We start from the raw sequence: 25,287 nt of genomic DNA, 5'->3' as shown, positions 1-25,287 counted from the left end.
TGCAGAAAGTGAATTAAAGGTGAGGGATGGTTTAGCTTATGTTATGTTTTCAAATTGTCCATATTTAGGGTTGGATTGTACTTAACAACATCCTTTTACTGAAAGCAGCTGTGCCAATACAAGGATCAGGCTGTGGTGGTTGCGGTGGACACATATACCGGCACTCGCCCACATGAAAGAACCATGCAAGTTAATAAAGACAAAAATGTATCTTTTCAAAAAGTAAAGTACAGCACACAAAACAGAATGAGAATTGTGAAGATCAGTGTATTAAATGGGACCTAGGCAAGCGATGTGCTGTTGCACCGAGACTGTATCTACCTGGCTTATACAAGGCACAGTTATCACCCTAACTAACTCACTATTTCTTGGTACTTCAGGGAACACCTAGGGTTTGGTAGTTCAACCACGGTACCTGGCCTCCAACTGCTGTCAGTAAAACAGATGTGGCTTAATCTTAAAGGAACAAAGAGATGGCGCACATGCTCGACACAAAACATCTTGTGCCTTTCCATGACATGTGTTGGCTCAGTGTACGGTTTATCCCTTGCCGCGCCTCCAAGAGAAATGCTACAGAAATGCACTAGGGCCCAGTGCAGGCGAAATTCTCCAATACGGGGGAAGAAAATGATTCTTCTATGGTTTATGTCTCTTGCTGGGTTCTAGAGATCGCCAGTCTTCTCTAACTCACACAGGAATTAACACAGATGATCCCTTGTCCCTCCGTAATACTGCGCTGACCGCCTCCACTGGCAGATTTCTGGATGTGGTCCGGCTGGTGGCTTTAACCAGGCACCGTCCAAACTCAGGATCTATAAAAGCAGCCATAAAGCTGCTTATAGAGACGTACAGTAAAGGGACACATTTTCCAAATACCCCAGTTGTCTTTGCAGAGGTCCGTCCATATCAATTAGCAGTGCAAACAAGGGAAGAAATTGGTGGGGCAGTGGGGTGTGATAATGAACTATCTTTTTTTGCATATGAGCTCTGCTTACCATTAACCGTGCTGTAACCGAGGATACAATAAACACCACAATGCAGGGGGAAAGAGATTGACAGACGACCTGGAGGTAGATGCGGGAGGTGCATATGCGGAAGGTCTTCACTTGGGAAGCTACCTTCCCTACAATACGCCTCCTAAAGCCAAGTTTTTTTCAGCGCGCCACGGAAACTGTGTGCGACACATATACAGAAGTGACACAATAAGGGTGAACAGTACACTGTAAAAATATCAACTAAATAATTAGATTTATTAAAATGTATGTTAACTTGGAAGTTTTTTTGGGTGGAATCCACTTTTTTTAGCACATAATATTTTTCTAGCCTTAATTTTTTAGCCCTGTTGCTTACTTGATCTTTATTGAAATCAATGTTCTAAATAGCTTACAAATTAGCAATCCCGCAAGGTGCTGTATTCTCCTTGCCTCTTCTGGTTTAAGAGAAGCAAATTGATGGCGACCGGCAGAATTGCCCCGTAGCTAAAAACAAACTACAGTCACGTGAAATGACTTTCACTAAAGACAACAATCAAAAGCACGTTTAAAAAAACTTCTACTCCCTCCAGTTAACTACTTGCTACATCAATTTCAGTTACTGTGAAAAGAGACAGGGTGCTTGTTTAGAAGTGTATCCGGAGGGGCGGAGCCCTTTACAATCTCAAGGTTATTCATCCCAAGTTTTTTTGAATGAAAAATTGTTTTTATATTTTTACAACTGCGTCCTTTACTTTACCATTTACAGGCCACTCAAAAGTTGAACACAGAAGTATACCTAAAAACATGGTACTGCACATTTTTCCATTGTTGTGTCCAATGGTCCAAGTTTTTTTTTTAATTGTTTTAAATTATTTTAACAAGTTAAAATCTTTAGCATGGTCAGTGAATTTCAGCTGCAAATAGCATAATGAAGCTTTTAAGTACTTTCCCTGCTTCTTTCAGTTTCCTTTAGGAGTGGTGAGAAAGAGGAGTGCCGAGCCACTGGAAGCTGGGGGCATCACCTCTTTCCATGTGAATGTCCATGAGCTAAAGCCCCACCCTAGCCACAGACCGCTCTTTGTGCTCTTATAAAAAATGATGGAAACGCTGATGTAATGCATTGTTTAAAAGGCACGGGCCAATGACACCCACCCCATGCATGTATTTCACTTAATTCCCCCTTGTCTGACATTAATACACACTTCTTTTAACAGAAAGACTGGCTCCCTGAAAATCTTCCTGCAGCATTATCGAGAGGGGCAATACTGTGGATGGCTGTCTAGAATCAGGGTGCTAGAAAGTAAGAAGTACAACCCAGGTTTGTTTCTGTACACCAAGATGTGGCTAACAGTTCTTCAGCAAATGAAACAGAAAGCTACATGGGAGTCTTAATCCACTGCTTAGATGAAACCTCTATCGGACAGACGGATACCAAATGACACCTTATGAACCGCAACTACCTAATAAATAAAGGTTATCACGGATGTCCTTAATACCCGCTACACCTCAGCCTGCAAAATAGCACGTGCATCCCCTCTCTAAAAATCACAATCTTTTCCAGACCCCTCTTCTTTCCTTATCCCCCCCAATTCCCGCCTTTACCCCCCCTCCCTTTCCCATGGCATCTATTCTTGAACCGTCTCCCTCCAATCTATCGAATCTCTTCCCTGTTTGCACGCCAATGTCATGTTATTGATTAGCTGTCAGGGGACATGGGCACCGAAGGAACAAGAAGCCTCCGTAAGAAGGCTGAGAGCATCCTTCCTCCTTGCACATCGGCTGCGCCAGCAGTGACACCCGGGGATCCGACCTCCAGCGGCCTGACTCCCCCAGCGAATGTGTCACTCTTCCTGTACAAGAAATGTGGTGCAGCATATCAGAGGGCACTTTCAATCCCAGATCTTAGCACTGCCAAGAACCTAAAATACTCAAGAGGGGCAGGAACCCACATCTGTGCAGTCACCTCGCGCTATAGTATATATCTGTTATTGTGAACGGATATTAAAAAACATACACACAAAACATGCCGCTCAAGAGTGGGAAAGCAAAAATGAAACCTTTGATGCTGAGCCAGGAAATCCTCATGGGGAGGCTATGCCTCAGCCAATCAAGATGCCTAGCATCCCAGTGCCAATTAACGCAGACTTTTTTTTTGTATTTTTTATGAAGACCAAATTTTACTTTATGTAACCCAATAAAAATCTAAGCAGTCTCTCCTCTGCAAACAATTATATATTTTTATGGTTTGTTCTTTGACCGGTACGTGCAAGGTCCATGATAAATACCCTGGCCGCAGTTCAGTAAGGAACTCTGCCATACGCCGACTGTGAGAAATCCATTTTCAAGCAAGCCTCTACTAGATTTTGATGCTTAGCTGCACGTGTAGTCAATATTTCACAGTGCACTCGCCATTGGGCTCGCTCCTCACAACATAGCAAACAAAATCCAAACTTAATTAAGGGACCAGATCTCACGTTCTTCAAAATTTCTCCTCTATGGCTTTCCCTTTCTGTGGTACTCTCAATTAGGTGCATAATACAATCCAGACACATCAGCTTTTCTTTTTTTCTTGCTTAGACTCTGACGTCATCTTGGCTTTTACAATAATGTCATCAGTATGTCTCTAGCTAACTTTCCCTATAGTTCAGTAGATCTCGACCTTGACGTCTCTTTTATGTGCATGTTTTCGAATATATTTATTCCTTAATACTAAATCACTTTACTCAGTTTCATTATTTTATACATTGACATTTTATCGCATCTCTTTAAATTTTTGTCATTTTTTTTCGACTCAACTTTTTGGTATATGTATACTGGCTTGTGTTTCTCCATTACACATTCATAACCTTAATTTTACTACTTCTATCCTTATCCATGTGAAAAGCTCTGTTGCACATTCGGACATTGTATGCACTATATTAAACAGCAAAAGTATATAAACATAAAAAGTGGCTAATGATCTCATAGTAAACATTTTTTTAGACGACCATCATTTTAAGTGCCTAATTTCTGTTCGCTATGTTTGCATACATTCACCCACTCTACGAACAACAGACCCTATTCATACCAATTCAGGAGCCCTGCATAATACTCTCTGATTACCAAAAGCAACTTCAGCCTAATGATATGCACAGCAAACCTTAATGATTTAAACAAACAAATAAATATGATTTAATTATTTAGAATAAATATAGACATCAGAGTGTGTCCTTTGCTCCCAGCTTTGGTCAATCTCCAAGTGCCATACAGCAGGACAAAAGCAAACAGTACTAATGAGCTAATTACAATTCAGCTTTAGTTTGGGTTCACATGCTACATTCTCCTATGCATCCAACTTTAAAAATAACTCACACAATCAAATCTGACAAAGCTATCCAAAACTGTGTGAGCTCATCACCAGCTATGCAAATGCAAGGAGAGCGTGCAGAAGAAGGAGTTTTACTATTTCATCTGCCCTGGGTTCAAACCCCTGTGAACCATACATGGGCCACCAGCTGCTGGAGGCATCTGAGATGTCAGGACACAAGAAATGTGAGGAGTTGGTAAGAAGGGCCCAAGCGTGTTCATTTTGTGGCACTTGAATGTGTTGTAACTTAGGTGGGTAATTAGACATCTATGAGGGCATTGGATGTTGTTAAATCCCATGACCGGAAGGGCAAGTCTAAATGGAACTCTAATAAGGTGTGATTCAAATTAAATTGGGAGATACGCTATCTCTACATAGCCAACGACTTTTTGAAAAAGCTTGTTCAATGCTTCTTTAAATTGTTATAATTCACCAGTGTCTTCTTTAGGATGTACAAAAGAAGCAACTGCTCCCCTGAAGTGCATATTCTTCTCGCTACGTCCACTACAGAGCATCACATGGACCATAACACGAACGAAGACTGCTGCCGGTTCTTCGTATTGTACATCACAAAATCTACTGTTACATTGTTGTCGCTTTGTGTGAACAGCAAATCAATGTTTTCCATTATCTGGCGGCCACAGGCCTGTGATCATCTCCCCAAGCTACTCCTAATAGGTGATACTTTGGCATTTTAGGGACAGAACCCTGCAAGTTCAAGGCTCCGCCCAATCTAACTCTCTCTGATTGACATTGTACCGTTAAGCAAACCTCAAGAACTTCAAACGAAAAAGGACTGAAAAATTCATTTCAGTGCTTAATTTGTAATATGAATAAGTACACAACCAGTACATAAGTAAAACAATAAAAAATAAATACATGAAAAGAACATAAATACATAAATAAGTGCCAGGGCTCAATGTTTTTTAAAGGAGTTGCCACTGGTGTGAGTATGATGGCTGTCTATTCTTAATCCACCTCAGAACCTTTTATTTCTTTAGCTCACTTTCGCAGGTTCTTTTTCATCACTGCTTTCTTCTTTTGGGTCTGTTTTCCTTCCTTTCTCTTCCTCTGTCTTTCTCTCTCTTGCTCAGGATCCAGAGCTGATGATCAATAAGTCTGGGTTCCTAAAAATAAGTGGCAATGTCCGACCCTCCCGTCACCTCCACAAATGTAACCCTGGTAGGCTAACTAGACTCCATCACGACTGAAAGCTTCTCTCTGTGGTGAACTGGGATACTGTACCTGGCATCATAACTTCCATCTCCTTCACCGCTCCTGTGCAAACCTCCTCATCCCCACCAGTAACAATCAGATGCACCCTCCACCCCAGGCTGCACTGAGGCCTGTATAAAAGCGTGAAACAAAATCAATTGTTGATCCAAGTGTCTTGCTTTCAACCCTACCTTGTTCAGGGATTCATTCATCCCCCCTCACTCATCTCCTTCACTAATACCCTCCAGAGGGAGAGACTGACACTCGTACTTTGTGAGCTGAAGGTAGAGCGACGAATGCCGCACAAACTGGACGTAGCAGCTCAAGGACGAGTACATGGCACGCTTATATAAGGATTAAAACATTATTGTACGTTGAATGATAAGCCAGAGAGCGCAGTCACATGTTCTTACCACGCAATCACTTACAGACGCACTTAAACCCCACGACTGTAAGCTGTCTATGTGTCAACACCTGCAAACCGGCGCCTCCAGCAGCAGCACTGCCTTTTCTCGCTCCAGATCTTTCACCGGAGGAGCATGAAACCAGGGCTGGGGAGGTGTGGAAGCTGCATCTCTTTCCAACTGCTATCAGATGCTCACGCTGCCCGTGTCATTTGCGCCAAAGAGATTGCAATCCATCAATATGCATTTGTGCTTGCACCGATGGAAGATGGTGCACACATAAAAATGCCTCATAGCACTTTGCTGGAGAACCACTCATATTTGAGCTGACAAATATCCTGCCTAGTGCATTGGTATAACCTCCAATGCCACAGAGATCCAACAGAAATGATGGGGCAGACTTTGCTATTATAGAGCACTCTCTGCCAACACTGTGGTATAATAGCGGTGGAAATAATCTGTATTATTATTATCCAACTCGACAATATTTATACTATCAACCTTGTAAAGGTGAGAGGGCAGCTTACACCATGGAATTCTTACTTATGGATTTTTGCAGCCAAAGCACTTCTCCATTGAGCTAGCTCAACAGCTATTAACTGGTCACCATTGATTACATTTTGACCAGGCTCTAAATCTCAATTTTAAATTCATGATTTCTGGAGGTCTTTGTCATCTACCTTTGAAAATGGTTTCACCATCCATACTAGACAGGGTCGAAACAGATCTTGGTTCTACCTGATGTAACACTTGTCTCATTTCCACATGGGAATCTGTGAGTAAAAGCTGTGCAGCGTGGAGGTCAAGTGTGAGCAGAATGTGTGTGAAGCAGTGCAAAAAGGGAAAGAATGAGTAGCTCTCTTCTAGAGTCCCAAGATTTAAGTGCCGAAAACAAATGGACACTTCTAACCAGGCCTTTCCACCAGTTGCAGGCACTTTTCACAGTTTCACTCCACCTATTTCAACAAAACCATCTACCAGCGATCTTCCTGTTCCACAGCCTATTCAACACATCTGGCTAGCAGAAACTGCCTATTACACAGTTCTGTCTTGTACAGTTAAAAATGTCAGAAACGGATTCTACATCAAGTCAATTTACAAAACATCACATCGAATCAATGTGAATATTTAAAAAACAGGGGCATTTCAATAGCAAACACTTTTACAACATTCTGTAAATAATTTCACACATTTCAGGCTCGTTCTAGAGCATGACTACATCTAGAGAAGTGTATGACAGCATTGTACATCAGTGTTTAAAGGACCATAAGGCATTACAATACAAGTGCTGAATGAATCATTTGTAGTGGCAGGTGTCTGGGTGGAATACACTAGTATGACATGTATTACATTTTTCTGGAAGGGGGAGTTCTGGAATCATCAGTCCATGGGTTGTATTTTCTAAAAGAACTCTGGACGAGGTTTTTCCCTTTTTGTAAGTGGTAACTGGAATAGGCACATAGTACTATTTATCGAGTTGTGCAGAAGTCGCCACTTTTTAAATTTTGGCTACTAAGAAAATGGAATTGTTCTGGTGTATGCCTTTGCGCACTATGTGGTTCAAATTGAAAATGTCTAATTAAAATAGACTGCCAGAATTTTATCAACAGCCCCACAATTCTTTCAAAAAAAAGTGCACAATTTCCAAGTAGTCTACTTCTGGTTTCTGCGTCATTTCCTTAAAGCGCCCATGGGGGCATTAAAGTAACTAGTGCAGTCGTGTGGCCACCTTGTGGAATTATAGTAGGTGCACTTGAAATATAGTCATACATTCCTTTCCTACCGATTTGAATAATTTCATCTACTTAAATCACCTTCCAAAGAGTATGAATTTATGTAAACCGAGATGCCAGACAACAAAGGGCATATGTGGGCATCCAGGTTGTGTTTGTGCCTCATTAACTCAGTGTGTGCACCAGCAGCCGCCGCGGGGGCAATGGGCCTGGCAGCATAGCGAGCCTCAGCACGGACAGATGCCACGGCTCTTGTCTGATTGCCCATTCATCACACACTCACCCCTGGCAGACTGGCTGCCCCGAACAGCCAAGACGGGCCTAGCGCACTGTGCTTCTGTGGGCATTAAGGCGGTCTTCCTTTATATCGACAGCAGGACCAAGGCTGTTTGTCTCTGTGCATAACGTGCCCACTGAACACCTATGAGAACAAACACATGTTCCTCGGTATTGGGAAAAGTGATCTGTTCTTCTGTGAGAAAGACCAGTGTATAATTTTTGGCTTAATTTACTTTCCCAGACTTTGCACCATAAACATTCCCTCGACAAAGAACAAGAACTTGGTAATATTTGATTCATTTACAGATTTTTCTTATGATGGCTTGAGCTACTCTTGCACCTTGCAGAAAGTCATGGAAGGGGCGGGAATTATCTATGCAAAATGCACAAGCTCCCAATCCCCTTCATCTGTTTATGTGCTGTTGCTCAGACTCACAGTCTCCCAGGTAAATTTTGCTGCAGACACTGGTGTGTGTCTCCCAATGCCTGAGAAGCACAGTCTAGGTTTGCAGATGCTTAGTAGTGAGATGCTAGCCATTTCTTTATTTTTTAACACGCATGGAGTATTTCAAGAAATCGCATAAAAACATCTCAATATGCTTGGAATGGGTAGTGGGGGGGCTGGAAGAGTACCAGCACGCGTTCAGATGGAAGGTTCAGATGCCAGCTCCGTAATCAGCGAACAGCCAGTTCCGCTGCAATCACCCACCAGTGTCACAGTGACCCAGAAACAAGTCCTCTCACCGGCCCCCCTAATCAAATGCTGGAAACAGCTAGGGCTCGGGTGCTGCTGCCTTAGAGAACGTCCATTCTTTGCTTCTAAATAGAACTTTTTTTTTTACAAAACAAGCCGCCTGTGGAATTGAGATGTTTATTTGATCTAAAATGATTCTGTTAGCAACTAGTAAAAAACTTTGGCTCCGGAAGAGTCAGATTATTCTACATAGCTATGGCCAGGGTCAACTTTCGAGATGCATGGACATAGGCGTTGCTGTAGAGATTGTGACATCACATCAAATATTCGTAAGGCACCAGGACCATGTACCTTCCAATCTAATCATTTCTCCCCTCGAGCAATTGTAACCTCTTCGCTTGCCCCTTCCCTGGAGGGGGAGGATATCCTCCTCGAGCGTCAAAACCCCAGCTTTTGCTCACAACATCACTGTCGCCATTACATGTAGAGTTAGCTCTACATTACATATGAAAGGGTGGGGGTTCAAGAAGGTTCAGCAGTCTGCACAGGTACAGAAAATAGCTTGTGCCCCGGAGAAGCATTTGCTTAAAATTCAGCTGTATCTCAAATTGACACAGGAAAAATTGGCTAACATTATTCGCCACTTTCTTGCATCATGGACAGTACATGAATATTTTCAAATGGCACATGACGTTTATAAAGTAAACCACGTTTGAGGACAATTTAATACTTCTTTTGCATGAAGATGTAGAGACCCAATAGAATAATCTTACTTCCATGTAGGTGAAATGTGCCTGAGTCAGATCGATTTACTTGTACATCTTTCTAAAAAAAATGCACGTTTAGTGTATATTATAAAGAATATATAACCATATTAGTGTACATACATATACACATATAGATACATACAACCAACACTTTCACAATGAAAATTACATGCTGGTCAAAGTAGCATTTATTTCCATAAGGACGAACTATGATATATGCATACCCTTCCCTCGCAATACATAGTGCTGTAGAAAATACTATTATTACGGTATGGTTTTAATTTTGCAGTTTTCCACCCACTCTTTCCCACCCGAATGGACATGGATCTGTAAGTATGGATGCCACAGACATCCACAAACCCATAAATGCTACACTAACGTAAGATTGTACACTATACGAATGCCAAATAACAACAGACAAATAAATACACACACTGCCTGAACATAACTTTTAGAAGTTCAAAAGATCTTCCCTTATTCATTCAAAAAAACATCTAAATAAAACCCTATATATACTTATTACTACAATCTACTACCATAGTAAAATTGGACAGTAATTATACAATGAGGGCAAACTACAGAGAGAAATATGGGCACTTTCAATCATGTTTTCTACCTGTCTATGGAGCCAACCTGCTATGTCGGCAAAACATGTTTAATTTACCACCCAAGACACATTTTAAAAGCGGACTTCTTTGTAAATGCTGTTTAGTGTACACTGCAAATCCTCTAGAAATGTGTCCAAACCATTCATTCTTAACTAGAAGCTGGAGATTGCGACAAAACAGAAAAGCAGGTAGTTGGATTTATATATTGGGGCGCCATAAGCACCCAGAGATGCACAGCAAGCATGCATCAGTGAGGAAGATGATGCTATTGGCTTGAGAAAAAAAAAATAGATACTTGGTCACGTTCACCACAACAACCCTTCCCTTTAAACAGGGGAAAACAACCCTATGTCTTGTAATGCAGTGCAAATTAACATATGACAGACAGCAGAGCTGCTGCAATGACTTGTGCCACTTAATGCGCTCTATATGAATATTTCATACTTTTATGTTAAACTATTTATTTTAAATGTGATGATAGTGCAAACAAGCCGAGAAGTTTGTGATGTGGTCCAGAAAAAAGTGGTGGATCTCTGCAGCTCTGTGGGGGACCCTCTGCACGCTCACAACTGTCGGAGTCACAGGGTTATGCTAACCTTCAGCACAAGGCGTAAAACCAATGTAAAAACACCCATAGGGGAGCCTTTAAATGGGTTTGTATACATGGACAATAGATAACCGCACGTTGTGCATATTTCCTAGCTATGTATTTGGAAAAGGTGGGTTTATGAGTAAAAACAGGACTAATATTTGCTTTTCAACTAAAAGAGAAAGCTAATGAGACTCAGGATAGACGAGTTGGTGATCTTTCTACAAAACTGCTGCAGCAGGGTGTTCGCTTTCGCTTCTTTCTTTTCAGAGCAGTGGCCATAGGCGAGCGGCAGGCTAACTCTGCATGCCCCTGTAAACAAATCAGAGGCATCCAAAGAGAGGATTGTGTACTCTGCAGCTTGATGTACGACAAACGTAGCCGCCACCAACTAATTAGACATCTGTTTCATCACAGTGGTGAAATTCAAGTGTATAAGGGCCAGGGCGAAGAAGAAGACCCCTTGCTACTGCCATGAGGGTGCCCACAGGGTGAGGGCAGTGTACAAAATAAGCAACTACTACAAGCATTTGACACCCCTTTACTATGATGTTCTGAATGTAACAAATATAAAATGGAAATTATCACCATGATTGAATTCATTCATTAATTAATGCTGGTGTGACCTAAGAGGGAGGGAACTTCAAGATGTTGGGGAATAACAATTCTGCTATACATGCAGTGCATGCAGATAAAGGAGGTAATGTCAGTCAATTTATGTGCGACTCACGTGTGGCTTTACATGGGTATGTGCTGTTCATTCATTGATAGCGCAACTGAAGGACTGTTCTTCCACTCTTAATTGAAGGGGATGAGAAGGCAAAGATGTTTTAAAGTTTACATTTGAAAGTCCCTCTTCCCTGCCTCTTCTGAACCACCAAGCAACAGGAAAGCTGTCAAATGCGGTCTGTGGCATTTTCTGGCACAATGGGTTACAGCGATTTCTCACTTAGGGACGCCTTTCTTAAAATGTCCCAGAGTGCTATGGAGCATTACAAGACCTCGACGGTCACTGCAAGAAGAAAGATCACTGCTTAGAGCAGCAGTCAAATGCACACAGCATTTTATTAAATGGCACCTAAAAACGACCAATTTGCAAACAAAACAAAAAAACAGACTTTCTACCACGTTAGTAATGCTTTGAGAAACTCTTGAGGCACACTGTAGGGTGACCTCTGAAAGAGGAGCGGTGGAAGGGGGGCAAAGACTGCAATTCCTCATCAATCCTAACCTAACGCCGATCAATCTGGGTTCATAGCAACTTCCTTCACAAAAGCAGTCGCATATTCTCCCATGAGAACTATCAACTACCCAGGCTGACAATGACACAGAGCACTTGCTTATTGGAGCAACCACTTTCTTTCAATAGGGAATATCATCTAACCTTTGCCTAGAAAAGTACATTTCTTCATTCTTCATATTGACTAACACTTTTGACAGCGGGTTGATAATCAAGCTCAAATTAGACTTCGGTGGTGGCCACCTGCAAAGTAGTGGACAATAACTGGTTACCTGCACTGCTTTGTAATCGCGCCCATTTCACAACCCTATGAATAAGGCCAAATTTAAGCAAGTCGAAAAATAAAAAGATTTAGTTCAGTCACCAGGCACAATCGAACAGCTAAAAAGTAATGTAAAACTGCACTGAGCTTTCAACATCTCCATAGACAGGTTTCTGTGCTTCGTCATCTTCATTCCACCAGTACAAAAATGTCATCCTACGTTTTTTAAAGAACACAACTTATCTAATTCTTGCCTTCAAATAGCACCATTATATGGCCAACACTTGTTTAAATGCATTGGGGGAGAAATGTACATTAGTAGTATTCTTTCATCAACAGAGATGAAAAATATAAGAGAAGGCATGTTTATATTTCCTGTTACTAGCAGCACAAAGTTGTATAAAAATGCTGATTTACAGTCTTGTGCGGCACACTTGCATATCTTGGCATAATGGCTGTACTGATCATCAAAAGCTATCGACAATACATAGGTTACCTTGTTTGAAATCCAGAGCTTAGAGGAGTCGAAAAAATATCATTATAAAAAAAAGAAACACAAATAACTGAAAATGACAAATTTCCCTATCCAAAGACTCTGTAGGACTGCTTTGTGTCTAAAGGACTGTGTCCTTTAAAATGTTAAAGCCTCTTTTGAGGAGATGACAGACTGTCAATAAGTAGCTTCTTTCAGATATTCTACATACTTTTTTTCTCTAAACATCTGTTTACTCTTTTCTCCTACAAGCAAATATCCCCTTTTAAATGTGCCTAACATGTAGGGAGACACGTATCTCTTGCACAAACACAACTTTGCTAGAATAGAAATTCCTTAATTTTTAAGGTGCAAGTGAAAGTGTGAAACAGTGAAAGTAGAGCTCCGTCAAAAAATGAACTAGATATGTGTGCAAAATTCAACTGAATGTTCTAGCTTTTCACTCTTTGTGTACATGCCCTTCTTTTGTCTTATAGCTTTTCTGTGTTTTCAAGCTCCCCCAACACAGTCTTGTTGTATATTAAGTCTATTTGCAAAATCTTTTTTAGACCAAACTGCTCACGCCAGTGCTACAAGGCTCAACAGGCATTCATCAATTGATTATCCTTCAGATCGGATGGCGTGGAATCCTGTAGAACACTATGGAGGAAGCCTTATTTCCAATCTCACTCCTCTTAAGCATACCTCGCAGAAAGCGAGGATGATTCTGAGAGGTCAGTCGCCGTCTAAGCAGAGCTCCCTTTCCACTTTTCAGCAGTCTGCATGTCCTGTTCATAGAAGATGCGGTGGGGTGGACCAAGACACTCGTCCTGCATACGGGGGACTCAGTAATACCGAAACGACCCATGGGTACTCTTTGGGGATGGTAAAACGTTCCTATAAGTGTATTGCAGCGGCCAGAAGCGGGTGCCACTCAGAATGCCAAATAGAGTTACTGGTATAAGGGACAGTGGCAGTGTCCCTTCTAAAGGGGTTATCACAATGCATCCCCCTACGCCCTGCAGAAGGCTCAGGCTGCAAAGAATCTCTGCATCAACAGATTTACCTTGTCACTTAGGTTTGTCTCTCCAACAGAGAACTCTTACAACATCTGTGCGTGCATTCACTACACATGGGACATTACATGGGGCATCAGTCAGAGCTACAGAGGCGTTCTTGGGACCACAGTGATGATGGTGGTGCTTGACCGTACACTGGACGAAGACCTGATCCAAGGAGGCGAAGTACCACACTGCTGCTGGGAGATGAGCACCCCTACAGAGGGTTCCGGTGGGAACCCCTCTCCCGCCCTCGAGTCCAGGCCAGGGTGAGGCTGGCTCTGACCATGCCGCTGTTGGGGTACGCCCAGCAGAGCCAGGCTGTTCAGTAAAAGGAGCTGGGGCAGGCAGGGCACGTACCACCGAGAGCGTGGTACAGAGACACCCACTCCTGTGATTAATTATCAGTTATTACTGGCCTCACAATAACATTTCAGCTTTCCGTCAGAACCAGCATTCCAAGATGCCTTGAAGGCGGCCCCCGGTGCAGGAGCAGCGCTGGGGATAAAGCCAAGTCACAGCTCAGTAAAAAAAAAAAAACTGTGTGTGGAAGGGGGAGACTGAGTAAGAGAGCGAGGTGAGAGAGGGAAAGTGGGGCGCGAGAGAGAAAGTGGGGTGAAAGAGAGGGTGGGAGAGTAGTAAAGTCAACATCTGAAAGTCTCCAGTAATGACCTCGTGTTCCACGCTGGCAAAAGTTGCAGCACAACTGGTCTGCACTCCTGCGGATGGAAGAAAGCTGCCGGCAGCCACATGCAGTCAATTATGCTACTCTGGAGGGGCCCCTATATCTGCTATCAGGCTTGGACAGGGGGAAGGAAGAAAGGGAGAAAGGGAAATGTGAATTTAAAAGAAAACACGGAACTGAAGGAAGAAAGAGAAGCATAACAAAAACCTGGAACATAGAAAAAGAAATGTAACACTAGGACAAGGATGGAAGAAAAAAGTTCAATTAAGAGATAGGAAGGATGGAAGAGGTAAGTTAAGATGAGAATATGAAGGAAGGAATAACTAGGTCTACAGAAGAAAAGGGGGAAAGGAGAAAAATAAAAGAAAGGATGAGAAAGAGCGAAAGAAAGACAGAAAGGAAGAAGAAAGAGAAAGATGTAAACAAATGGGACCAGAGAAATGAGGAAGTACAATAAAACAAAGACAACGTGTTAGAATCAAAAGAGCAAAAGCAAGGAAGAATGAAAGAAGAAAGGAAATAAGTTAGGGTACAAACCCACAAAAAAACGGAAGAGAGCTTATGAGAAAGCAGAAGAGGGTAAGAAAGATGAAAAAAGATGAAAAACTGCCATATTGTGAGTTTCTCTTTCATTCAGCTACAGCCACCACTGCTGGGGTACCTTGTGTGGCCGTAGGTACCGATGCCACTCACGTAACAATGGCACGCGCCTGAAAGCATGAAGTTGCACTCGTCGGCCGGCTTGCAAACTTTGCCTGGCATGCTGCATGCACAGCGGCGGGCAGAGGCAGGCACAGAGCCCCACAGCCCCCCGCCCTCCCCTGGCGGCGAGCAGCGCGGCCCCCCTTACCTGCTGGGACATCCTGAAGAGCAGGTTGGCCTCACCGGGCTGCCATGTGCCCATGAAGGCGGGCTCGCTGCTGCTGGGCGTCCTGGTGCCGTACTGCATGGGGCTGCCGGTGCGGGCGCCGCTCCGTCCCTCTCCGCCGCCGCCGCTCCGCTCACATCCGCGGCCGCCTGCGCGGGCTGAAAAGTGAAGGTGGAAGCAGTGAGCCTCTTGGCAGCCGGCAGGCAGCACGCGTGCAGAGGAGTTAAGGAGCTGTCTACAGCGCGGTGCCTGCTGTCACTTGGGGCTGGGGGAGGGGAGTGCAGCTGCAGGAGGGGCTGGGGGTCAGCGCGTCTTTCGCACCTTCCGCGCGGGTATCATTTATGCATGGGCTGGGGTCTCCCCTGGGCAGCCGCCGCCTGTCAGGTATGCGCCCCCTCCGGGGGTCACTGGAGCGGGCTGCGCGCGGAGCACACATGCGGCATGGGGCAGCGCCGGGAGCTGGCCTGACCTGGACGAGGAGCAGGCTGCGGCCACACTCGGCCAGAAGCGGCATGCCACGTCTGCCACCGGTGTGCGCGGGCAGCCCTTCAAAAGTAACTTCTTTAGCTGTCACTGGCCATGCATGGGAATGTGTGCTGCCACCCTCGCCCACCCCCACCCAATGTGTGCCACCTGCCAGCTAAGACCATGGGCAGGTGGACACATTTCAGGAAGGCACTTCTTAATAAACGGTGCCCAATTCTACGAACACATACACTATTCAGTTATTTCCCCTTTTTCTGAAGCGCTCTGGGGACAAGGGTCGGGGAAGACACGCCACCCTCGCCCACCACACATAGATTAAACGAAATCACATTTTCCTAAAATTGATATAAATTGAAATTGTAAAAAAATTGAAATGCATTAAAGGACAAGAATTCCATCAGACGAAAAAGCAAGCGGGATGCCACCTCAAGACAATAAAATCAGAAATGCGTTTATTCCAATTTTTTAAATAAATAATACATGCACTTTTTAGTTTTAAAAATACATAAATTATACTAGCAACATAGACAGCCTATTTACTGGTGGGTTGTATTAACATGTTTAAACAATCAATTTTTTAAAAGAAACTGACAGCGCAAACCGTCATGCAGGCTTTTTCAATAATGAACAAATAGAATTTGAAATAAAACGATTAATACTGACCATTTACGTAGTCCACGCCAACAAGCGACCCGTTGCTTGAATAATACGTATTACAGTTACCCAGCGCCAGGGTACTCATTGCTTCGACCTCGAAAGAATGAAACGCGCACTCGCCTCTGCTCGGATTCGAACCTGCGCCCCGCAGACTGCAAACATCTCAGGAGCGCGTGCAGTGACGCACTGAGCTATAGTCCTTTTTTTCAGAAGTACAAATACAAATGGACCAATGAGCATGAATCCTAAAATAAGACGGGTTGCTCCAAAATAAGGTGAAAAAAACTACAAGAACAACAAAAAGAGTGCGTCCGGAGAATGGATGAGGCACTCTCCCGCTGAGGGATGGCGGTAAAGTGCGGCTGGAGGAGCCCAGGGAGGCGCGCGGCGCTCTCGGGGTCATTAGCGCGCGATGAGGAGGGATGGGGCCGCGCGCCGCTGACACAAATGGGCCTCCCTGGCCGCAGCCTCAGCCTGAAAGCTTTTCTGTTAAAAACTTTCCCCACGGCGTGCGCCACCATTAGACGCGCGCACGCTCTCAAACCCGGCACCCTCACGTCCTCCGAGGGGAGGGGAGCTGGGGTGCGCTCAGACACATTTTTTTCCGTCTAGTACAAAATTGAATTATATTTTTTTATGAGGTGAAAATGGGCGTAATCCCTTTATGTTGCCTAACTGGGTGGGGGAAATCACGCCAGTGACAACCACAAAAAACATGTATTTGAATAAAATACACATATTCTACGCTGAATGCTTAAATGTTTAAGGGCCGGTCGACCTCTTGGTAAGGGGGGGTGCTATGCACGCGGAGTGTGCCAACAGTGGCTGTGCATTTACAGCCAGCTATTACCCATTTAAACTGGCCGTAAAATGTGCTGGGCTCTCGATTCGTGAAGTGGCACTCAGTGCCTCAGTCAAGCTGCCTGCTCAGCGCCTGACCTTCCCGCTAATGGCTGTTATTTGTGGGAGGCTTAAGGACACTGTCAATACCAGGCTTCCTCCTCCCCCCGCCCTCCACCACCCCACCTCGGCATTCCTGCTCCTCCCTCCGCGCCCCCTCCCCTCGGATCCGAGTGTCCTGCAGTCCTGGAAAGGAGAAACAGAAGCCCCACCAAAAACCCGGGCGCGCGGCAGCAGGCCGCACCTGCAGCAACAGACTCTTTCATTAGAAGTGCAGTCTCCTGCAAGAGTCGGGCGGGCGCGCGGGCGTCCCCGCGGGCCGGGCCGTGTCAGAGCCGATATAATTAACTAGAGGCTCAGCAACGGATCAATTACCAGACAAGCCGGTGATAGCGAAATCAATGGGAGATCATCAGGCACATTATCAGTGTTGCAAGTCATTAGGGTAAAACTGAGAAATGTGCTCCCCGCCGGCCCCTGCAAGGTGGCCTTGCAGAGTCCAGGGCTCGTCGACTGAGAGGGGGGGGGGTGGGGGGGGGGGGTATGCTGACAATGGCCGGCGACAGCTCTGCCTGACCCCCCCCCCCCCCCTCCTGACCCCCCTCCACACACACACACACACACAACTGCACTGCGTTGTAACTGCAAGTGACAGCCCGAGAGGCGCACTTTATTAAGACACCAACTCCAAGTTTGTTTAGTCCTTAAACTCTCTCCCGGAAAATCGATGGAGTGTGCGCAGGGGTTATTAGTCAGGCTCGCTGGTGCTTCGCTCAGGTGCAGGCCTAGGCAGCGAGCCGAGAGGGGGCACAGCCGCACTGCCAGCCGGTCTTAGCTAGGATAGAGCCTGGGTGTGGGCGGAGAGACACTTGGCGCTCTGACAGTAGTGAATTAAAGGAGGCTGCAGTGGGTCCCTTTTGTGTCCCTGGTCAGTACCTGGATGAGCAGGGACTGGCCCCTGAGCACAAACATCCCCGGACCTCCCCCACCACCTACATCACCGGTAGCTAAGCTGCCTCAAGGATGATGGTTTTGTTGATGTGTGTCAGCAGGGGTCAGAGGGCGAAGGGAGGGCAAGGAAGGAGGCTAAAAGGGTGTTAAAAACATCACCGCCGCATGTTAATGAAGGATAAAACCACTTTAAACTGAAATCAGACAGAAACGAACATCCAGGGACAAAGAGAAGACTAAAGCAAGATGAGATAGGCGCTATTCTGGCGACATAACCTTAATGCACACAGCTCAATGGGCCCCTCAGAAAATTGGCGGCCTGGGCCCAGCTTGCCTATGCTTAAGGCTGGCCTTGGCAAGGCGCGCCAAGCGAATCCTTTTCTGACAGACCGTTGGACATATCGTGATATGCATAGTCCCGAAAATCGCCGACGGTAATGCAAACAGCTCCAGTTATTAGCTATTGTTGCTGCTCAGTTTGTAATCTTTGAAATAGGAAGTGTGTTTCAGGGCATCGGTTACCTCAAATCCTCTGGTATTTATAAGAATGTCACCAATAGGAACCATGTATGTCCATTGCTTCACAAGGCATTATGTGAAACCCTCTACCCCTCCCCATAACTAAGAAAACCAAAGACACTATTTTTTTTCTGGTATGCGGGGGTTCAGGGGATAGGCCAAACGTGACCAAAACAGGTGCGGGGGATGATTGTTGGGTTCAGGGAAGTGGGGTGGAAGGGTGACTAAGGAAAAACACTGCCTCAACATACAAAACAGCGGTTACACAAATTGGGTAAAAGAGCGGAAGCCACATTTTTCTTTATTTTCACCAAGCTCTCTACTGCAATACTACACATTACGGTTATAGAGAAAGGCTGTATTTGCTGGGGATTTTTTGTTACTTTCCTTGCTAAATCAATAATAAAATAAAAGCCTCACTGAAAACTCTAGAAGCCGGTTAGCATGGTGCTTCTTTGTGCTTGCCAGAAATGGTCACTACTGGAGAATGAGGTACCTCAATAAGTGGGAATATTCAAGCCCTCATTCATGCCTGTACAAGGGGTAGGCAGAACCCCTTCCCACTTTGAAACAAATTTAAAAGAGTAATGAGCAACCAAGCGATGAGAGCGAGCCCTGTACCCATCTGAGGGTTTGCTATCCTCCTTTTCATCCTTCTGACATTGACCCATTAATTTTTACTGTTTTTTTCATCCATCCTTCCCCATCCTCCTTGCTCTTGTCCCATTCCATACATCAAGACATTTTTTACTGCCCTGTTCCAACCTTCAGTTTCTCCTTCCATCCATTCAACCATCATCCATATTTCCTTCCTTCCCAACATCCCTCGATACATCAGTTTCTCCATTCTTCCTTCCCTCACCTGCCCACTTTCCATCCTTCTTTATACTTCCTTCCCCTCATCTGTCCATCACTCGCCATCTTTTTCTCTATTTAGCGCATCTGTCTATCCCTCTCTCCTTCAACCCAGTCAACCTTCTCTACTTCCACTCGCCTATGCATACTTTTCTTCAACCATCACACATCCATTACTACAAAGGCCCACTCTTTGTTCAATCCATCGCTCCAACCTCCTCTCCATCACTCCACCGTTCTTTGGTTTCTTTCTGCTCTCCTTTCATCCATCTTCCCAGTCTTCCATTATGAGCTCTGGTTTCATTGGTTCCTCTAACCCCTTAGTTCAATCGTACTGTCTTCTTGCAGAGGTATTTATGGGCTTCTGCCTGGAGTCTCGATGAAAGAACCATAGCCATAAACATAAATCCTTTACATCACACAAAACTCCACAGTGACACCACCCTCCAAATTGCTAAAGCGGGAGGTACATGATGTCCTGGGCATGCACATCACGTATAGTCATAAACAAATGTTCAAGTCCCTTTATTCTCAAAAAACAATCAATCCCTTAACTCAGGAAGGCAGCCAAAATTGCGAAATGCTGGGACTGTGCTTTGCTCCTACATATTAGGTAAGGTGGTCTGTTGGAGCCTATATGCGCCAGGTACTTTGACATGAAAGCCTGAAATCAAAAAGGACCAGCCCCAAAGGGTCTGTCTTGCCAATTTCATATATTAACTTGAGAGTGTGCACATTGTGTGCATCCTCTGTGACTGTTGTGTGTTCCGAAAATGGAATGCATTTTGGGGACACAGTACTGAACAATTGCACAGTAAATAATGGATGTAGTACAATTCATCTGCAAGTTGCGCAGTCATGCCCAGAGTGCGCTGGTGTAAAGTTGCACCTCTAAATATGCAAAACCAAACAGTGTACCTGAGTCCAGGCATGTTGTTAGTGTAGTATGGAACTGAATGACTATGTGTAGGTCATTCTACCTTTACCTATTCCACACTTGTTGTTTCAGCAGAAGTGTATATTTTTTTTAGAATATTTCCGACCTGTTAGGAGTAAGATATTTCAAACAAATTAACTATTGTTTTAGTGACGCAAAATGTATTTAAGAGTAAGGGATGACGTAAAATGTCTGAAAGCTCAGGTTAACATCACAGATTTTGTCAAATTCCGTCATTATTTCTAGTCTCTTCTCTCCCCCTACTCTTCTCCCGTGAGCTTTCATTTACCCCAGTACCCTTAGAATGTTCTGCCACCAGCATTCCTTCTCCTGTCAATGGTAGACAGTAGGTCATTATAACTATGTGGCCTTTAGTTGTAGCTTTTGGGTAGAAATATTTTCTTGCTTCAAAGTTCGCTATTGTTCTGATCACAACAGATTTCATATGCAAGCCATTTGGGCAACTTCGTGCTGTTGGCGTAATTCTCTCGAATTCTCTTGACCCATGAACAGGCTGACATTAATGTTGATTTACAGATTAGTATGCATGTTTTAAAATCAAAATGAAAAATCTAGGATGAAATAAGTTTACTCTTATCTAAGATTTTGATTTTCTTGTGATTTACAAAACATATTGTTCCAGACATAAGCTCTGAAAACCCAAAGTCTGTCAAATTTACAGGAATGCTCCTGACAGCCAACAACCTTCTCCGTGCAGTTTGCCACCAAAAGGTTAGACACAACAGTGCCTTTGCCTTGTTTTTATTCATTTTTTTCTGTCTACACAGGAAAATAAGTTTTCCTATGGATAATCTTCCCATGTCCCACTTTGCACCCTGCAAACTTTATAATGGTGTGCATTTAGAATAACAGGAACTACTTCTAAAAGGTTTCTGAATCATGGGAAAGCTTGATTTTGTGAAAATTATAAAGGGTTTTTCATGGCCACCCCCTCATTTCCATTGTCTGCCCTTACTGAAGCTGAAACATCTCTCAGTTAGGTGGAGCTTTCCAAGAGAGTAAGAGCATGTCTGCTAAAAAACTTTATTCTGTAAATCATGATTTCCATTTAGAAGTGAAGAACATTTTTTATTCTTGTAGGTGAAACCTACAGTGCAAGAAAATGTGAAAAGTGGCCTGAACATGGCTCTGAAAGGGGCTTGGTTAACTTTTTTCTGCTCAATGAGGGCTACTTTTTCACCTTGCGGTACAAAAGGGGGTGGTGATGGGCGGAGCATCTGAATCAATCAAACACTCACACCCAGTAAATGGAACAGTACAGCTTCCGAGAACCGGTTTCTGGCATTCCAGCTGTCTTCAGCTGGACTGTTCCCATGAGGCACAGGGTCAGACTGATTTGCATATAGCCATGTCTGAACTGGGGTGGCAGAGTGGGCTAAAGAACGGTGATGGATTAAACCCAGATCTTTTACCTGGGTGTGAGTGTTTGATTGATTCAGATGCTCCGTCCATCACCACCCCCTTTTGTACCGCTTTTGGCCGCCATAAGTGTGGCAGGGTATGCTCAGATGTGAGTCCCTTGCTCACTTTGCCACTGGATTCAAGCAAGCCGGGCTGAAGACGGCTGGAATGCCAGAAACCGGTCCTCGGAAGCTTGTTTCCGGTCCGGGGAAGCCATGGCTTGGCAGTTCGGGCTGGACTGTTCCCATGAGGTACAGGGTCAGACTGATTTGCATATAGCCATGTCTGAACTGGGGTGGCAGAGTGGGCTAAAGAACGGTGATGGATTAAACCCAGATCTTTTGACTGGGTGTGAGTGTTTGATTGATTCAGATGCTCCGTCCATCACCACCCCCTTTTGTACCGCTTTTGGCCGCCATAAGTGTGGCAGGGTAAGCTCAGACGTGAGTCCCTTGCTCACTTTGCCACTGGATTCAAGCAAGCCGGGCTGAAGACGGCTGGAATGCCAGAAACCGGTCCTCGGAAGCTTGTTTCCGGTCCAGGGAAGACATGGCTTGACAGTTCGGGCTGGACTGTTCCCATGAGGCACAGGGTCAGACTGATTTGCATATAGCCATGTCTGAACTGGGGTGGCAGAGTGGACTAAAGAACGGTGATGGATTAAACCCAGATCTTTTGACTGGGTGTGAGTGTTTGATTGATTCAGATGCTCCGTCCACCACCACCCCCTTTTGTACTACTTTTTCACCTAGTCAGTTTTTGTTCCACATTTACAGAAACATTTATTTGAAGGGCGCTTATACCGGTATGCTACCTTTACAACGCAACTTTTACCACGCAGTGCTGTTACAACGCATGTATTACAACGAAAACCATTACAACGCATTACACTGGGGGGCGCACTAGGATAAGGAATAGTTTTAATTTACTATCCAACACCTTCCCTAGTGTCCACGGGGACTGGAGTTGGAATAGTAAATTAAACTATTCACTATTCAGCACCCCCAAGTGTAATGCGTTGTAAAGGTTTTCGTTGTAATACTTGCGTTGTAACAGCATGCGTGGTAAAAGCATGCGTTGTAACGTCATACATCCGCTTATGCCAGGTAATTACCAAAATTTGCCGTAGAGAAATTATCCCTACAGATAATGGAAGGTACGTGTGGGATCGCGAGAAGCAGAATTGTTTCCATTAAATAAACAGTCTTAAAAACCATTGCAAAATAGTTTAACAAACGGTTTTCATGTGTACATGTGTGTGACCTCTTCACAAAAAATCACTCTCACTTAGACGTGATTCATAAAACCATAACATTTCAAAATGAGGCATTAACACGTTATTTTCCATGTAATTCTTTTCTCTTAAAATATAAATCCCATCGTCCCAACATTGTGGGGGAGGGCTTTTTCTTCAAAGAGTAGGTGTTTTTCTCATGCCTTAGAGATTCATGCATTTCTGGGAGTGTCATCAAGTTGTCAGTTAAGAGTTATCTCCAGGGTTTGCTGGAATTGTCGTAGAGGCCGAGGTGGCAATGTTCCAATGAAGATCACAGTACCCTCTTGAAACTGCAAATTAAGCATCTCTGTAGGGCACGTAGAGACAACGTCAAAGCCATCTACACTCTGCCTTAGATTCCAAGAAGGAAAACACTTCTCAACGATTATAACCTAAACAATACAAAAATAAAGTGGATGAAATTCCTCTGCATAAAAATACCAAAGTTAAAGAAGGATCGCGGGATGTTTAGCAAGAAGGTAATGTACCCAATATCTCAAGGAAGACTCCCATACGAGGCTGATATTCAGCAACACATGCGTGGTGTACATTTCTAGTTCAGAGGAGAGTCCTCAGTGTCTCAAGCTGCCCATGAGTAGTTCTAGCAAGGAAAACCAGGGACTGGCTCACTGAAGGCAAAGCCCTTGTATACTGAACTGAATGACTGAACATTTAGCATCAGTGTTAACGTGGAGATCGGAGAAGTGGCAATGAAGTTTCGGGCAAGGATATCGGTCAGACACAGAGTGGAGTTAAAGTCTTTGGAAACACAATAAAGACCCAAATGTAGGATCTTAAAATTCATATCTTGCAGTAGCTGAAGTAGTGTTTTACAAATAGGAAAAATCCTGTGTCCACACTTGGTCAAGAGTAATTTTCAATAACATAGGGTATCTTCACCAAAGGTGTACTAAACATTTTTTCAGTGGAAATGAATACGAAGATGAAAGGGACAATAAATATTCACTCTTTGAGATTCATCCCTCCACTTAGTTGAAATGAGCATTGCAATGCTACTGTCTGTAAACTGTGCTACATAGGGATTGGATGGCATTAATAAGACAGTATTACTCCACAGAATTTGCCATTCAAACACTCAGCTCCCAGATCACTTATTCGGATGGAACCCAAACCATAAAATCAACAGATAAGGGATGCAGATTAGTCTCTTTCTGACACAAATACTACAAGGATGGCAAAGTCAATAGGCCTCTCTGTAATGAGCTAATGCAGACAGTGTCTTCATTTATTGCTGCATTAAGGCCAGACCAATTGACTTTGCCAATGTTTACTCAGTTTTAAACAGGTAGATTGTGCACCCCTATGCATGTGTGCGTGTAAATCTATGCGTACATTTATGAGTGACTTTCACATGATTCCCAATTAAAATATTTAAAGAAGCTTAAAGCATTGAAAAAAAGCCAAAACGAACTGTTTTCTAATTGCAATGCATAAATGACATAAATAATTTAACGTGTGATGATTAAGTGTACTTTCGAGACACAAATTAGTCCCTCATGCAAGGCAACCAATCCATTAGAGGGGGAACAATTCATATAACAGCCAAAATCAGGAGGTGAGAAAATACCACTCTGCACAGAGAAAAAGACCATTCTAGGTATCTTTTGGAGGTTTAGTAACATTATTTCCTGCAGACATCTGTGCTGTCAAGCCAGAAATACAAAGAAAAAAACTGTGAAAACTGCAAAGATATAGTATACAATCTGATTAATGAAATCCTAAAACTGATGGGACCCGTGGTCCTCCATGTTTCTGAGGAGGTTTGGTTCCGTGACAAAGTAAACATTTTTTCAGGCCAACCTTCCTTCAGTTTTCCAACAGTTTGCATCTTACCAAAACGGCATAAAATCTGAGCGATCTCTTGGCAAGACCATTTGCCTCAGTAATAATAAGCAAAATCTTTCAAAACAAGCCTTTAAAAAAAAAAACTTTTAGAAGTAAAGATGCCATCATAACTTAAGTACAGCTTCAAGAATACTGGTAGAGAGGTCAATTTATAACCCTCTATCACAACTTTAAGTGACATTAGATATGCAATTGGTAATTACAAATATACTGCCGTTAGACCG

At 43.8% G+C, this 25,287-nt stretch overlaps 1 protein-coding gene across 6 annotated transcripts in view; it reads right to left on the bottom strand.

The window, feature by feature from the left end:
* BNC2 (basonuclin zinc finger protein 2) overlaps positions 1-25,287 on the bottom strand; it is a 1,178,402-nt gene that overhangs the window by 393,948 nt on the left and 759,167 nt on the right. For 4 of the 6 annotated variants that reach the window (XM_086961470.1, XM_086961471.1, XM_086961474.1 and 1 more), the window contains exons 1-2: positions 16,344-17,087; positions 15,177-15,352 (exon numbers count right to left, since the gene is read on the bottom strand). In XM_086961470.1, the coding sequence (XP_086817596.1) occupies positions 15,177-15,352; positions 16,344-16,422 (255 nt within the window). In that variant the 5' untranslated portion in view covers positions 16,423-17,087. Of the gene's footprint in view, positions 1-15,176; positions 15,353-16,343; positions 17,088-25,287 lie in introns of those variants that run through there. The other 2 variants (XM_086961473.1, XM_086961472.1) reach the window with 1 other exon arrangement.

The sequence above is a fragment of the Lissotriton vulgaris genome, chromosome 3_1 (assembly GCF_964263255.1).
Source record: "Lissotriton vulgaris chromosome 3_1, aLisVul1.2, whole genome shotgun sequence".
In the NCBI taxonomy this organism is placed as follows: Eukaryota; Metazoa; Chordata; class Amphibia; order Caudata; family Salamandridae; genus Lissotriton; species Lissotriton vulgaris.
This window is presented reverse-complemented; position numbering and strand designations above follow the sequence as displayed.